This window comes from Monodelphis domestica, chromosome 4 (genome assembly GCF_027887165.1).
Source record: "Monodelphis domestica isolate mMonDom1 chromosome 4, mMonDom1.pri, whole genome shotgun sequence".
In the NCBI taxonomy this organism is placed as follows: domain Eukaryota; kingdom Metazoa; phylum Chordata; class Mammalia; order Didelphimorphia; family Didelphidae; genus Monodelphis; species Monodelphis domestica.
The window spans coordinates 58,639,152-58,652,836 of record NC_077230.1 but is presented as its reverse complement, the minus strand read 5'-3'; the positions used below and the strand labels follow the sequence as shown (position 1 = coordinate 58,652,836).

The 13,685-nt window shown below is 34.0% G+C and overlaps 1 protein-coding gene across 8 annotated transcripts in view; it reads left to right on the top strand.

The window, feature by feature from the left end:
* SENP7 (SUMO specific peptidase 7) overlaps window positions 1-13,685 on the top strand; it is a 195,086-nt gene that overhangs the window by 87,657 nt on the left and 93,744 nt on the right. For all 8 annotated transcript variants that reach the window (XM_056793414.1, XM_056793411.1, XM_016433431.2 and 5 more), the window contains one exon: window positions 11,895-12,013. In XM_056793414.1, the coding sequence (XP_056649392.1) occupies window positions 11,895-12,013 (119 nt within the window). The remainder of the gene's footprint in view (window positions 1-11,894; window positions 12,014-13,685) is intronic.

Below are 13,685 nucleotides of genomic sequence, written 5' to 3'. Positions count from 1 at the left end.
GATATAGTGTGTTGGAGAGAGTATTGCTTCCATTGGAATTAGAAGAAACTTGTATTCTACTTTTCATTCTGTTTCTAGCAGTATGACCTTTCTTATTTTATCTTTTGACCTCCATTTATACTCAACCAAAGAGGAAAATAACTTCTAATATCCTTCTAGTCCTAACATCTATGATTCTATGACTTGGAGTATTACTTAAAAATATGATAGAAACTTGTCATTGTATGTTCACTTTAATGACATTGTTGATTGTAATTTTTTTGAAAATGAGCCATTGGTAAAGAACTTACCCCCATTTTGGTAGAAAATGTGATCTACTTTAAGATGATCTACTTTACAAGGTATGTAGGTAAAAACTAAGCTCTTTATGATAGGAATTATGGTTGTAAGAATTAAATTTCAGACTATCCTTAGAATTTTATAAAGTTTATTAGAATCACTTGGATAGGTAAAAGATCAGAAATAGGTAGAAGGATAAAAGTAAAATAGTCTAATATAAACTACCACATGGGTGGTCTCAGCCTTACCCCAGTAGTAGTTCCCCTAGCCTGGTCACCAAAGATAGAGAGTGCAAACACTCCTGGATTGCCCCTTTTATTCTCTCTTTCCCTTCTGGGTCAAATTCAGAGCCATGTTCGGATCAGGTTCAGTCATGTAGGTGACATAAGTGACATAGCTCCAGGAATGCAGGGTTACTGGCAGGACAACATCTCATGTATGATCCTAAAAGAGGATTCCTTTCATACATGGCAAAAAACAAAATGAGGACTATTTGTATCAAAGTTATATTCGTCATTAGATCATCATATCTAGGCCACAGAACCATCAGGAAACTTGTTTTTCTATCATGTTTGGACATTGTTTTCCCCTTTGCATTTTTGAATTCGACCAAAAAAATCTCTCACAACACTGTTTCTCCTGTCTCCTTACCTCTCCTTGTCACAATTTCACATGGCCTGGCCTACATTTCCTTCTTGATCTGCCTAATGGAATCCTTTGCTTCCTTGAAAATGAATTTATGGATCATCTTCATTCCTTTTCCGATTCCCTAGATTGCTAGGATTCACCTTCATTTCCAAACTACCTTGTATTTAACTATTTTTATATTTGTGTATCAATTTTTATGTTTTTCTATATTTACCTATAAATATATTTATCTTCTCAGTTATTATGTATCATCCCTGAGAGTAGAGATTGTTTTATTCTTTATGCTTATAGCCCCTGGAATTTATTGAGCAGGAAAAAACAATATAGTCAGTGAGTGAATCTCAAAAGAGAGAAAATTGTTGAAAGGTGGTAGAAGGAGTTCACAAATAAAAATAGCAAGCAAGGGGTATTCTCCCTCCTCCTCCCCCAGATCATTCAGGAGAGGGAGGGGTTATGAGAGAAAGTGCAGCCAGAGAGTGACCAGAATTGTATTATCATCAAGAGAGCTAGGAACCAGAAGATGGAAGGAAGAAGAAAGGAAGAGGTTTAAGATAAGAGGATTTTTCATCAGAGAACATACTGGAAGGGTTGCAGGCATATCTGGAGTGAGGCATTGCTGGATGGCACTGAGTGATGAGGAGGCAAACAACTGAGATTGTATAGGAAGTTCTGTTCTTCTGTTAAAGCTTTAGTATTACCATAATGGAGATAGTAAAAGGAGTTGGGAATATGCTTAACTGTAGGGAAATGTGTCCAGGCATAGTATCGATGGATGAACCTTCAAGGTACTATGTGAGCATCTAGGAGCTCCCTTGATTATGGGCATGGGCCAGAGGAAATATGATTTGAGGAACCTGAGAGCCTTGTGGCCATGAGAAAGGATCTCCTTTATTATTTATTATCCTTTGGCCCCAGAAGAGAAGAAAGAAGTATAAGCAGAAAGAAGATTGTGTAATAGTAATATTAAATTTGTCAGGGCTTTGTTTCTTAAATAGTTAGGATGTAAATTTATTAGAAACTATACAAATACAGCTAAACTAACTTGCCATACAGGTGTCCCAGGAGAGCATATCAATGATTTAGGTGTAAAGTCATTAATATCCTCCATGCTTTGGTTATTTTTACTAATATCAGAAAAATGCCAGCTCTAGTTAAAATGTGGATGAAGCATTGGAACGAATATTAGAATAGCCATCCTTTCTGGTTATGCAATATGAATTTTACTTTTATTCAAATAATGTCTGAAATATACACTTTTTCAGGTACTATTTAATGATTCATTTTAGAATTTTCTGATATATACATATATACAAATGTGTTCATAATTCCATTAATAATAAAAATAATAACATGTTTAAAATACATTAAAATATAAACAAGTCTATACATCATTTAGTGCAGCTAGGCGACACAGTGGATAAAGCCCCAGGACCAGAGTTGGGAAAACCTGAGTTCAGATATGGCTTCAGACACTTTATCTTAGTTTCCTTTTCTGTAAAATGAGCAGTAGAAAGAAATAGCAAATCACTCCAGTATCTTTGCCCCCCCCCCCCAAAAGAGACCCAAATGGGGTCATGAAGAGTCAGATGTGACCTAAACAACTAAACAACAACTATTATTTAAGAACAAAGAACAAAACAAAAGTAAAAGAGTTCTCTCTAAAGTAAAACTAATAATTGCTTCTTGATTTAAGTAAAGATAAAATTGTTTTTGCCTTTGCTAAAATGATTAAAAAGAAGAAATACTTTATGTTTATTTTGTATATTACCTCACTTTGGTGGTGTTACGGATATATCTCCATAACATACTCTGTCTAATGGATTCCTACACAAATTATCAGATTTCCTCATGAGACTTGTGTACCTATAGATGATTTTCAATTTGAATAATACTGAGTTGTTATTTGGATACCAACCTCCCAGAGCTCTGGCTTATCATACTTATCATACATTTGGTAGCATTGCTGAGCCAGATGCTGACATACTATTTGATATTTTTCAACTTTGCCTGCTCTGGTCAATTGAAAGGCATAATACCTATTTTAAAAAGGCATAGTAAGGTCAATGACAACAACAGTATGGCACTTTATGATCAAGAATTACTAACTTTAGTTGAAATGTCCTTTTCAACCTTGGAACAGTCAAATTTACCCAACTTTTTTTTTCCTGGCAATCTGATATTCTTCACTATTTAAATTGAGATCAGGCTGTTGGATAATAGCCCCTCTCAATTGAGTACTACAGTGGCAGAGGACTTGTGCTAGTGCTTCTTTTGATGCTCTCAATGATAACAACACTTGTTTCTAGAGTCAATTTTCTTGGCCCCATTTAACAAGACCTCATTCTAACTTGACTCTGTGAAAATGCAACACTGAACCGAGCAAAGAATCTTTCTCATAAAAAAAGGTGCAGGCTGGTGCAATAAAGTTAATGGAATATATATTACAAATTGCAAACTAATCTTTGTAAAAATGTCAAAGTTCATGGTTTAAAGTCTTCTCCACCTCTTCTGGAGGCCAAAGAGCAATTATTGCTAGGGATAAGAGGACATTGGTTACTTTTACTTGGAAGAAATTTTGTAGACAACCAGTGGGAGTCTACTCATGTTGGGAACCAAATGTTTGATGGAATTGTACCCTTATTTCCAAACTCTCCCTCCATAGAGTCATTTAAGTATATAATAAGGTCTTCTACTAGGAGTAGGTAGTAGAGTAGGGTAGAGGTAGCATTCTAGTCATTCTGTTTCTCACTCTTACACTGAAGAATTGATAGAAAAGCCTACTCAGATCAGTTGAGGCCAATAGCTTTCCCTGATATACCTGCCTAATATTTGCTTCCCCAATTAGGGGCAGGGTCAGTATATTCACTCCTCTCATTTTATAAGGGAGATATAGGGGTTCAATACTGGTATTTTGAAGAAAGGTACAGCCATCTCTTACCATTCTTGTTGATTGTTCTGTCCAAGAGACTGAGGGTACTTTTGGATACCACACAATTCTTAAAATAAAAAAAAAATACATAGTGTAAAATAAAAGTATTTACTGCATCTGATTTCTGCCAGTGTGTTAATTTTGATTTATATATAAGGTCCAGATAAGTGATCATATTGATTGATATTGAAATTGATTCTTCCATCCCTAGAAGAATTTCCAGCATAAATCCCCAGCAATATCACTACTAGATCTATACTTCAATTCAAAGAGAGCAAAGAAAAAGGAAAAGAGCTCATATGTACAAAATATTTCTAGCATCTCTTTTTGTGACCTTGAATCTGAAATTGAATGGTGAGTACCCCATTTTGGGGCCACAAATCAACAAGAGTGCATATTAAAATGTTTTAAAAGATTTATTCTTATTTTCAGTTTCAAATTCTTTCCCTCTTTTTACCCCTTCCTGCACTCATTGAGAAGGTAAGATATATAATACTTGTTATACATAGGAAATTTTGTAAAACATTTCCGCATTAGCCAGGTTGAGAAAAAAAATGAAGAAAAAATGTTTTAATCTACATTCAATGGATTCACTCTGAAAGTGGATAGCATTTTACATTATGAGTCCTTTTGAATGTTTTAGATTATTATATTATCAGAGTAGCTAAGTCTTCACAGTTGATTGTCATCATCTTTCTCTCTTTACTTTGCCTTGTTCATATAAGGCTTTCTAGGTTTTTCTGAAACATCTTCTTCATCATTTCTTATAGCATAACAACATTCCATCACAATTACATGCCTCAACTTGTTCAACCATTCTCCAGTACATAGACATTCACTTAATTTCTCCTGCTTTGCAATCACAAAAAGAGATGCTAGAAATATTTTGTTCATATGAGCCCTTTTCATTCTATATCTTTGAATTAAAATATAGACCTAGTAGTGGTATTGCTGGGTCCAAGGGTATACACAATTTTATAGCCTTTTGGATATAGTTCCAAATTGTTCTCCAGATTGGTTGGGTCAGTTACACTACTCCACCATCAGTGAGTAATGTACATTTTTCCATATCCTCTCCAACATTTATTATTTTCCTTTTCTGTCATGTTAGATGCTCTGATATGTGTGATATGGTATCTCAGAGTTATTTTAAAGTTCATTTCCCTAATTATTAGTGATTTTGAACATTTTTCAAGTATGAGTATTGGATCGCTTTGATTTCTTCTTCTGAAAAGTTCTTCAGACTATTTATCAGTTGGGGAAATGACTTTTTTTACTTTATTAAATTTTATTTTTTTATATTACATGTAGAAACAATTTTTGACAATTGTTTTCTGACAGTTTGTGATTCAGATTTTTTCCCTTCCTCTCTCCCTTCCCTCTTTAAGGAGGTAGTCTTATATAAGTTATATTAGTGGTTTCATGAAATCATATTTTCCATATTGTGATTGAAGACACATAAATATACAATAAAAAATTCATGAAGGAAATAAACTGAAGGATGATGTGTTTTGATCTGCAATCAGATTCCAACAGTTCCTTCTTTGATTGTGGATAGCATTTTTTTCTCTCCCTCATTATGAGTCTTCTGGGGTTGTCTTGGAACGTTATTTTTTTTTTAAACCCTTACCTTCCATCTAGAATCAATTCTGTGTATTGGTTCCAAGGCAAAAGAGTGGTAAGGGCTAAGAAATGGGGGTTAAGTGACTTGCCCAGGATCACACAGCTTGGAAGTGTCTGAGGTCATATTTAAACCTAGGACTTCCTGTCTCTAGGCCTGGCTCTCAATCCACAGTTGCACCCCACCCCCCTTTTTTTAAAATAATAGTTTAGTCCTTCACAGTTGATTACCCTACAATATTTAGGTTATTGTATACAGTGTTCTCCTAATTCTGCTCACTTCACTTTGAATCACTTAATATAAGTCTTTCTAGGTTTTTCTGAACTCATCCTATTCATCATTTCTTAAGGTGCAAATTTTCCACTATAATCATACAACACAGCTTGTTCAGCCATTCCCCAATTGATGGACATTCCCTTGGTTTCTACTTCTTTGTTACTATGAAAAAAGCTGCTAAAAATATTTTTGTACAAGTAGATCCTTTTCCCCTATTTCTGATCTTTTTGGAATATAGACCCAGTGGTGGTATTGCTGGGCCAAAGGATATGCATAGTTTTATGACCCTTTGAGTCTGGTTCCATATTGCTCTCCAGAGTTGTTTCAACTTCTTGATCACATGGTTCTATAAGACTCTAAATGATGACCCTAGTGTAAATATCAATAATACGGAAATAGGTCTTGATCAATGACACATGTAAAACCCAGTGTAATTGCATGTCCACTACAGGAGGGGGTATGGGAGAGGGAGGGAAAGAACATGAATTTTGTAACTGTGGAAAAATATTCTAAATTAACTAATTAAATTACAGTTTTCCAAAAACAAAACAAAGCAGAATTGTTTGTTTACAGTTCCACCAACAGTGCATCAGTGTCCCAATTTTCCACATCCCCTTCAACATTTATCATTTTTTTTTTGCCACACTAGCTACTATGTTAGGTAAAAGAGGAAAAATCAGATTCAACATGCTAGAAGTGCAACTCAGGCGAGGGAAGGGCAAGAAGGACAGAGGATTCCAGAAAGGGAACAGAAGAGCAAGAAGATCCAGGCAGTTACTTCATTTACTCTCTTACAGTTAGGTGTGAAGTGGTATCTCAGAGTTGTTTTAATTTGTATTTCTCTAATCAGAACTGTTTTAGAGCATTCCTTCATATGACTAAAGATAGTTTTAATTTCTTCATCTGAGAACTGCTTGTTCATATCATTTGACTAATTGTCAATTGAGGAATACTGTGTATTCTTATAAATTTGACTCAGTTCTCTATATATTTGAGAAATGAGGCCTTTATCAGGAGACACTTGGTATACATTTTCCCTCCCAATTTGTTGTTTCCATTCTAGTCTTGGTTGCATTGATTTTGTTTGTACAGAAACTTTTAAATTTATTATTATTGTTGTTGTTGTTATTATTTTAAACCCTTACCTTCTGTCTTAGAGTCAATACTGTGTATTGGTTCCAAGGCAGAAGGTGGTAAGGACTAGGCAATGGGGGTTAAGTTAAGTTAAGCCCAGGGTCACACAGCAAGGAAGTGTCTGAGGCCAGATTTGAACCTAGGACCTCCCATCTCTAGGCCTGGTTCTCAATCCACTGAGCCACCCAGCTTCCCCCCAAAACTTTTAAATTTAATGGAATAAAAAGTATCCATTTTATTTTTTGTAATTTTCTCTATGTCTTGTTTGGTGATAAATCCTTCCCATATCCATAAGCCTGACAAGGTAAACTTTTCTGTGTATTCCTCTAATTTGTTTATGATATTCCCTATTATTTCTAGATCCAGGTATCCATTTTGACTTACTCTTGGTGTGTGGTGTGAGATATTTGATCTATATCTAATTTCTGCCATATTGTTTTCAAGTTTTCCCAGGAATTTTGTCAAATAGTGAGTTCTTCCCCTAATGGCGTGGAACTTGGGTTACTATGATTATTAAGTACTGTGTATTGATTTTCTAACCTGTTTCTCTGATCCACAACTCTTTTAACCAATACCAGATTGTTTTGATGATTACTACTTTATAGTATAGTTTCAGATCTGGTACAACTAGGGAATGGCCCTTATTTTACAAATTTGGCTCAGTTCCCTGTATATTTGAGAATAAGGCCTTCATCAAGAAACTTGCTGTAAATATCCATCCAGTTTCTTGCTTTCCTTCTAATCTTAGCTGCATTGGTTTCATTTGTGCAAAATCTTTTTATATTGATGTAATAAAAATTATCTTTTATACCTCTTTGGTCTCTTGTTTAGTTATGAATTCTTCCCTTGTCATAGATATGAGAAGAATTTTTTCCAGGTTTCCCTAATTTATTTGTGATATCATTTTAAAAGTCTAATATGTGTACCCATCTTGACATTTTCTTGGCTTATGGTTTAAGATGTTGGACTTTGCCTAGTTTTCTTTGACGTTGCTTTCTAGTTTTCCCTACAATTTTTGTTAGTAAGCTTTGGCTTTATTCCCTATTAAAATGTGATCCTGCTTATGTTGTTTAATATTTTATCAAAGAGAGTCTGAGGTGTGATAGCTGTTGGTTTTCCTGCCTTCACTGGTCTGCCTTCATCAAGGCTCAGATGACCAGTTCCAGGGTTAGATGAAAAATTGTGGTGTTGTGAATGCAGTCCTACCTTAACTTTGTATAGATGTCAGTACTCAATGAAAAGTCCTCTTTAGCAGATATGATTCTTGCTGCCCCGGTAGATTTTTTTGTATAATGTTAATGGCCATGTCATGCAAACCAGCCCATCTCAGTGCCAACCAGATAGTATTATGTAGCACTGAGCAGAATGTATTATTAGTCAGATCCATCCAGTTTTTCCACAAATTCTCTTTTTGTGTTTGGCTTCATCCAAGACCAACTACAGCAAGAAATCATGTTTATTGAAGCTGTCAGTTGGCATGAAATCTTTCTTGGACATGCTGATGTAACCATTCTTAGAGCTCTAGTCACCTGATTTTTTTTTTTATAAGATCAAGGCATAGCTCTTATTATCAAAGGATATGAGTCTCCAGTTGGAAGGCAGATCAAATGGTATTGGACAGCTGCCTCTCCTTTTGGACTCAGTTATATTTATCTGTGAGCTTTTCTGGTCATATAAAACAAACACTAATCTTATAAAGCTCTTAATATTAAAAAAAATAAGGTTACTTAATATTTCAGAAGAGCCATGATTTTATCAGTGTGGATAATGCCTCTAATTATGCCATTTGATACTCCTGTATTTGTTTGTAGATGGTTTTCATTGTTACCTCTTCAAAAAAAAAAAAGTCTGGTGACCAGACTTCTCATGATAAACCTCTTAAAAAATTAAGCAATATATACATACTCCTTTTCTGAGTCAGTACTCAGTCTTTCCAGCATTACATGCCTGTTAAAACTTGTGCTCTGTTAGCATAATCTTTGGTCAATTCCAACTAAGGCTATAGATTGGTTTGAGTAGGACCAGATTGACAAGTCTTTTGAAATGATGTAGAGGAATGTTGGTTTGTTTACCATTTTATTCATATTATAAAGTAGTTACAGTTTAGTTCTTTAGGTTTTCAGGAGTTTTCAGGCTGCTGCCAAAAATGTGTTGAATTTATTTTAAGGATGGTGTATCTTAAGGGAGACTTGTAATTTTCATAAAATCTGACAACCAGTTTTTAGTACAGTCAGCAGCCATTGAAATAACACACTTACACTTTGCCAAATAAAATTTCATTCACATTCATTTTCAAGAATGTTTGACATTTTCAAATGCAGACTATAATTTTAGATCTTCTGATTTATTTGTAGTCACTTTCTAATGAGGCTAGCAATAACTAGCTAATCAGTTGAAACATTTGGAAAGACATATGGGCAGTAATATTCAGTATTGTTAGACATTAGCCCACTATCAGTTTAGTTTGTGAATTTACATATTTTAAAACTTTTTGTTCCAAATGAAATGAAATGTAATTGCAACTTTTTGGTGTTTCTATTCTATTTATGATTTAGTAATAACAATCTCAATTTCTCCTGAAATAACTGTTTACTTTTCCATCTGAGGAAATGTTATTCTGACTACTATTTTATTGTGAGTGACTGTAAATATAGATGGCACTAAATTTGGAGTCAGGAAGAGCTGGGTTCAAATGCTGACTCAGATACTTAGTAGCTATGTGACCCTGAGCAAGTCTCTAGCTCTCTCAGCCACAGTTTCCTCGTCTGTATAATGAGATTAACAGCAACATCTATCTCATAGAATTACTATGAAGCTCAAAAGAGATAATAAATGTGAAACACTTTCTAAACTTTAAAGTGCTATGTAAGTTATAGTCATTATTAATTCTCACCCAACGAGAATTTTCTTTCTGTGTCAGATACTATGCTAGGTATTTGGCATACAGAGATAAAAAGGAAACAACCCCTCCCCTCATAGAACTTATATATTTTTTTTGGAGATAACAGTTTTCAGGTTAAAAATGTATATGAGTCCTAGAATAGATTAAGATAAGTAAAATATGCTTAAGACACATCATTATGGCAATTTCTAGAGTACTGTTCTTATTGTTCTGTTGTGCTAAAGTGGTTGTGTACTGGTTTTTAAAAGTAATTTTTAATTTGATCATCAACATTACATAGACAAAATTTAAAAATCAAATAAATTGCAAAATCAACACTAATTAAATTATATTTATAAGCTGCCAAAATGCTGCCTTGTTATGGTGTGGTGGTTGTTCTTTAGATAAAATGAATTTCTGATTCAAATATTTTACAAAGCAATAAGAGTGGTTAGAGAAAGTACAGTGTTAAAAGCTAATAAAGTATATGGATTGTAACCAGAATCTAAACCTGTATTGATGATGTGATGAAAATGCTGATATTGTCATTTAACATATTTTAGCAGTGTAGACTGAACTTTCTTCTCTTTCTGTAAATCTCTAACATATACCGGTAGGCACACATCTTAACGAATTTTCATGCTCACATTCTCACACATTGAACCAGTGTAATTGGATGACCTTGAGCATTATCTAAAATCAGTAATGCTTTAAATGTTAGTTTGTTGTCACAATATTTTTTAATAGCTGAGCTAGCTAAACTTGAAAACTGTTCTTTAGAACCAGCTTTAGTCATCAAAGCTTTCTTATTTGACCACCAGAATTCTGGAAACTACTAGTTATGCTCTCTGAATGTGAAGATTCTGAAATGGCAAATAAGCTTGGATTTTAATTTAAAATCTTACTCCTGCATTACTTTCTTTTTTTTTATTTAAGTAATTTATTTAGTCAATTTAGAACATTATTCCTTGGTTACAATAATCACATTATTTCCCTCCCTCCCCTCCACCCACCTTTCCCATAGCTGACATACAATTTCATTGGGTATTACTTGTGTCCTTGATCAGAACCTATTTCCATGTTGTTGGTATTTCTGCATTACTTTCTAATAAATGTATTAGGCAACCTTAGCCACTTTAAATTTACATTGAGGTTTTTTTTTTTTTCTTAGAAAAGTTAGTTCTGGGAGGCATTCTTTTCCAAACTAAGCCTGTTTTATCCACATTAAAATTTTGTTGATGAGTATGTCCACTTTTTTCCAATTATTTTCTTCAAACCAGAGATTTAGCTGTCATGTCTTCATCTTTGTTGGTTGCCTCTTTAGTAAATTTAAAAAAATGCTTGCCTTCTATCTTAGAATCAATACTGAGCACCAGTTCTAAGGCAGAAGAACAGCAAGAGTTAGGTTGTTGGGGTTAAGTGAGTTGTCTAGGATCACACAGTTAGAATGTGAGTCAAATTTGAAACCAGAATCTACCATTTCCATGTCTGACTCTATTCAATGAGCCACCTAGCTGTCCTTCTATCCAGTAATTCTAATAGCATACAATTGATCTTGACTTCAAAAGCAATCAAACCAACTAAGGTTTGTGGTAAAAATTTATTTACTGTCTACTTTATTTGCATTTTTCACTTCCATTTGAAGATTTTGTCTGAGACTGCAGATTTTTCAAGACTGAATATGTATCATTGCCTTTTTGGATAATTCCCTGCCTACTTTCGCTTAACCTATTATACCTATTAGCTTACCCTTAACCTCTGTGAGAGGTTAAAGGAGGTGCCACCAAAGACCATTGAATTAATAATTAATTATATATTATGTTATATATATATATAATTATATATAATAATAAATCAAATAATTACATAATATGACTTTGTCATAAGATTATAGAGTTAGAACTGGGAAGTACTTCATGTATCACTTGGTTCAGCCCTGTCATTTACAAATGAAGAAACTGATGCCAAAAGGGATTAACAGAACTTGCCCACTGAGTGCAGAAATAGGATCTGAACCCAGATTTTCTGACTCCAAATCTAGCATTATTTCCACTTATACAATACACTGCTTCCACATTCATCCAGGCTTGAAGAGAATTTAGAATCAGCATAATTTTGTTTTTCAGGTGTCCACAGTTGGAGAAGAATCCAGGTGATAGTTTCTCAAAGCAAGGTGAACTGACTAAAGAAAAAGAAAGAAGTGATGACAATTCTCCTATAAGATGGTCTGATACTGAACCTAAAGGTTTGTAAACCATTCAAAGCACTTTAGAATTTGAATTTTTGCTTATTGCATTTCCAGAAACTTGATTTTTATTTTAAAAGGAAACATTTTATTTTTTCTTATACTTAAAAGTGCACATTAAAATCTTAATCTTAAGAGTTATTATGTTATCTTGTAGTATGAAAAATATTAGCTAGAATCATAGAATTTATTTAAAATAAAGGCATCTTTTTTAGGAACTTCTTATCAAAGTTAAACTTGAATTTTATGTTTTAGGGGTTTTAAGGGATTATACCTATGGAGTTATACTGATAGGATAGTCGGTATCCCTAGCAACCAGCAAAAAAGTGCCTGCCACATAGTAGTCACTTAATAAATGTTTGTGGAATGTTTAAAGAATGATTTCAATTATGACAGTCAGCTCGTGGTTATACTGTGCACCTGCAACAGTTTCTTTCAGGTAAATGGCAGTTAACTAGTTTAATATTCTCATAGTTTACTTCTAGCTGTGAAATACTTTTCATGGAAACTACTATTACATCTCAATGAATACTAAGAATACTAATATAAGGCTGTTTTAAAACAATTTTAAAGGTGAAAATCAGTCCAAACCAGAGGGAATTCTTTCTTAGGTAGTAAATGGTAGAAATCATGAACTGTTTTCCTTTCTTTTCGTCTTTATTTGCCACAAAATTCTCACTAAATTAGGCTATTAAAGTTTGTCTAAGACTTTTTTGTAAAAAGTTAATCTATGTTTAATTGGCCCTAAGAATTTCAATAACCTGACAAAACCCATGGGAAATGATTTTCTGACTATTTTTTTGCAAGTTACCATATATAAAAGACACCACATCTGTTATATGATACTAAATTTAAAAAAAAAAAGAAATATTTCCTCTTAATACCAAAAGTAACTATAGAAACTACTTTTCCATAAGTGAAATTAGTCAAAAAAGCTAAAAAGGAAAGCAGTATAAAAAGTTTTATGGTCATTAACCCTGTTGGCAGCCTGGGAAGTCTGTGGATCTCTTCTCAAAAACTCTGCTTTTCAACTTTATTTTAAAAGCAAACATTTTATTTTTCTTATACAAAAGAAATCAATGCCATTAATAAAATATTTTTTAACATTATTTATTTGGTCATTTCCAAACATTATTCACTGGAAACAAAGATCATTTTCTTCCACCCCCCCCCCCTCCCTCTCCCATAGCCGATGCACGATTCCACTGGTTATCACATGTGTTCCTGTTTCTAACCCATTTCCATGTTGTTGGTATTTGCATTAGAGTGTTCATTTAGAGTCTCTCCTCAGTCCTATCACCTCCACCCATGTAGTCAGGCAGTTGCTTTTCCTTGGTGTTTGTACTCCCATAGTTTATCCTCTGCTTGTGGATAGTATTTTTTAGATCCCTGCAGATTGTTCAGGGACATTGCATTGACACTAATGGAGAAGTCCATTATCTTCGATTGTACCACAGTGTATCAGTTTCTGTGTATAATGATTTCCTGGTTCTGCTCCTTTCACTCTGCATCACTTCCTGGAGGTTGTTCCAGTCTCCATGGAATTCCTCTACTTTATTATTCCTTTTAGCACATTAGTATTCCATTACCAACATATACCACAATTTGTTCAGCCATTCCCCAATTGATGGGCATCCCCTCGTTTTCCAATTTTTGGCCACCACAAAGAGTG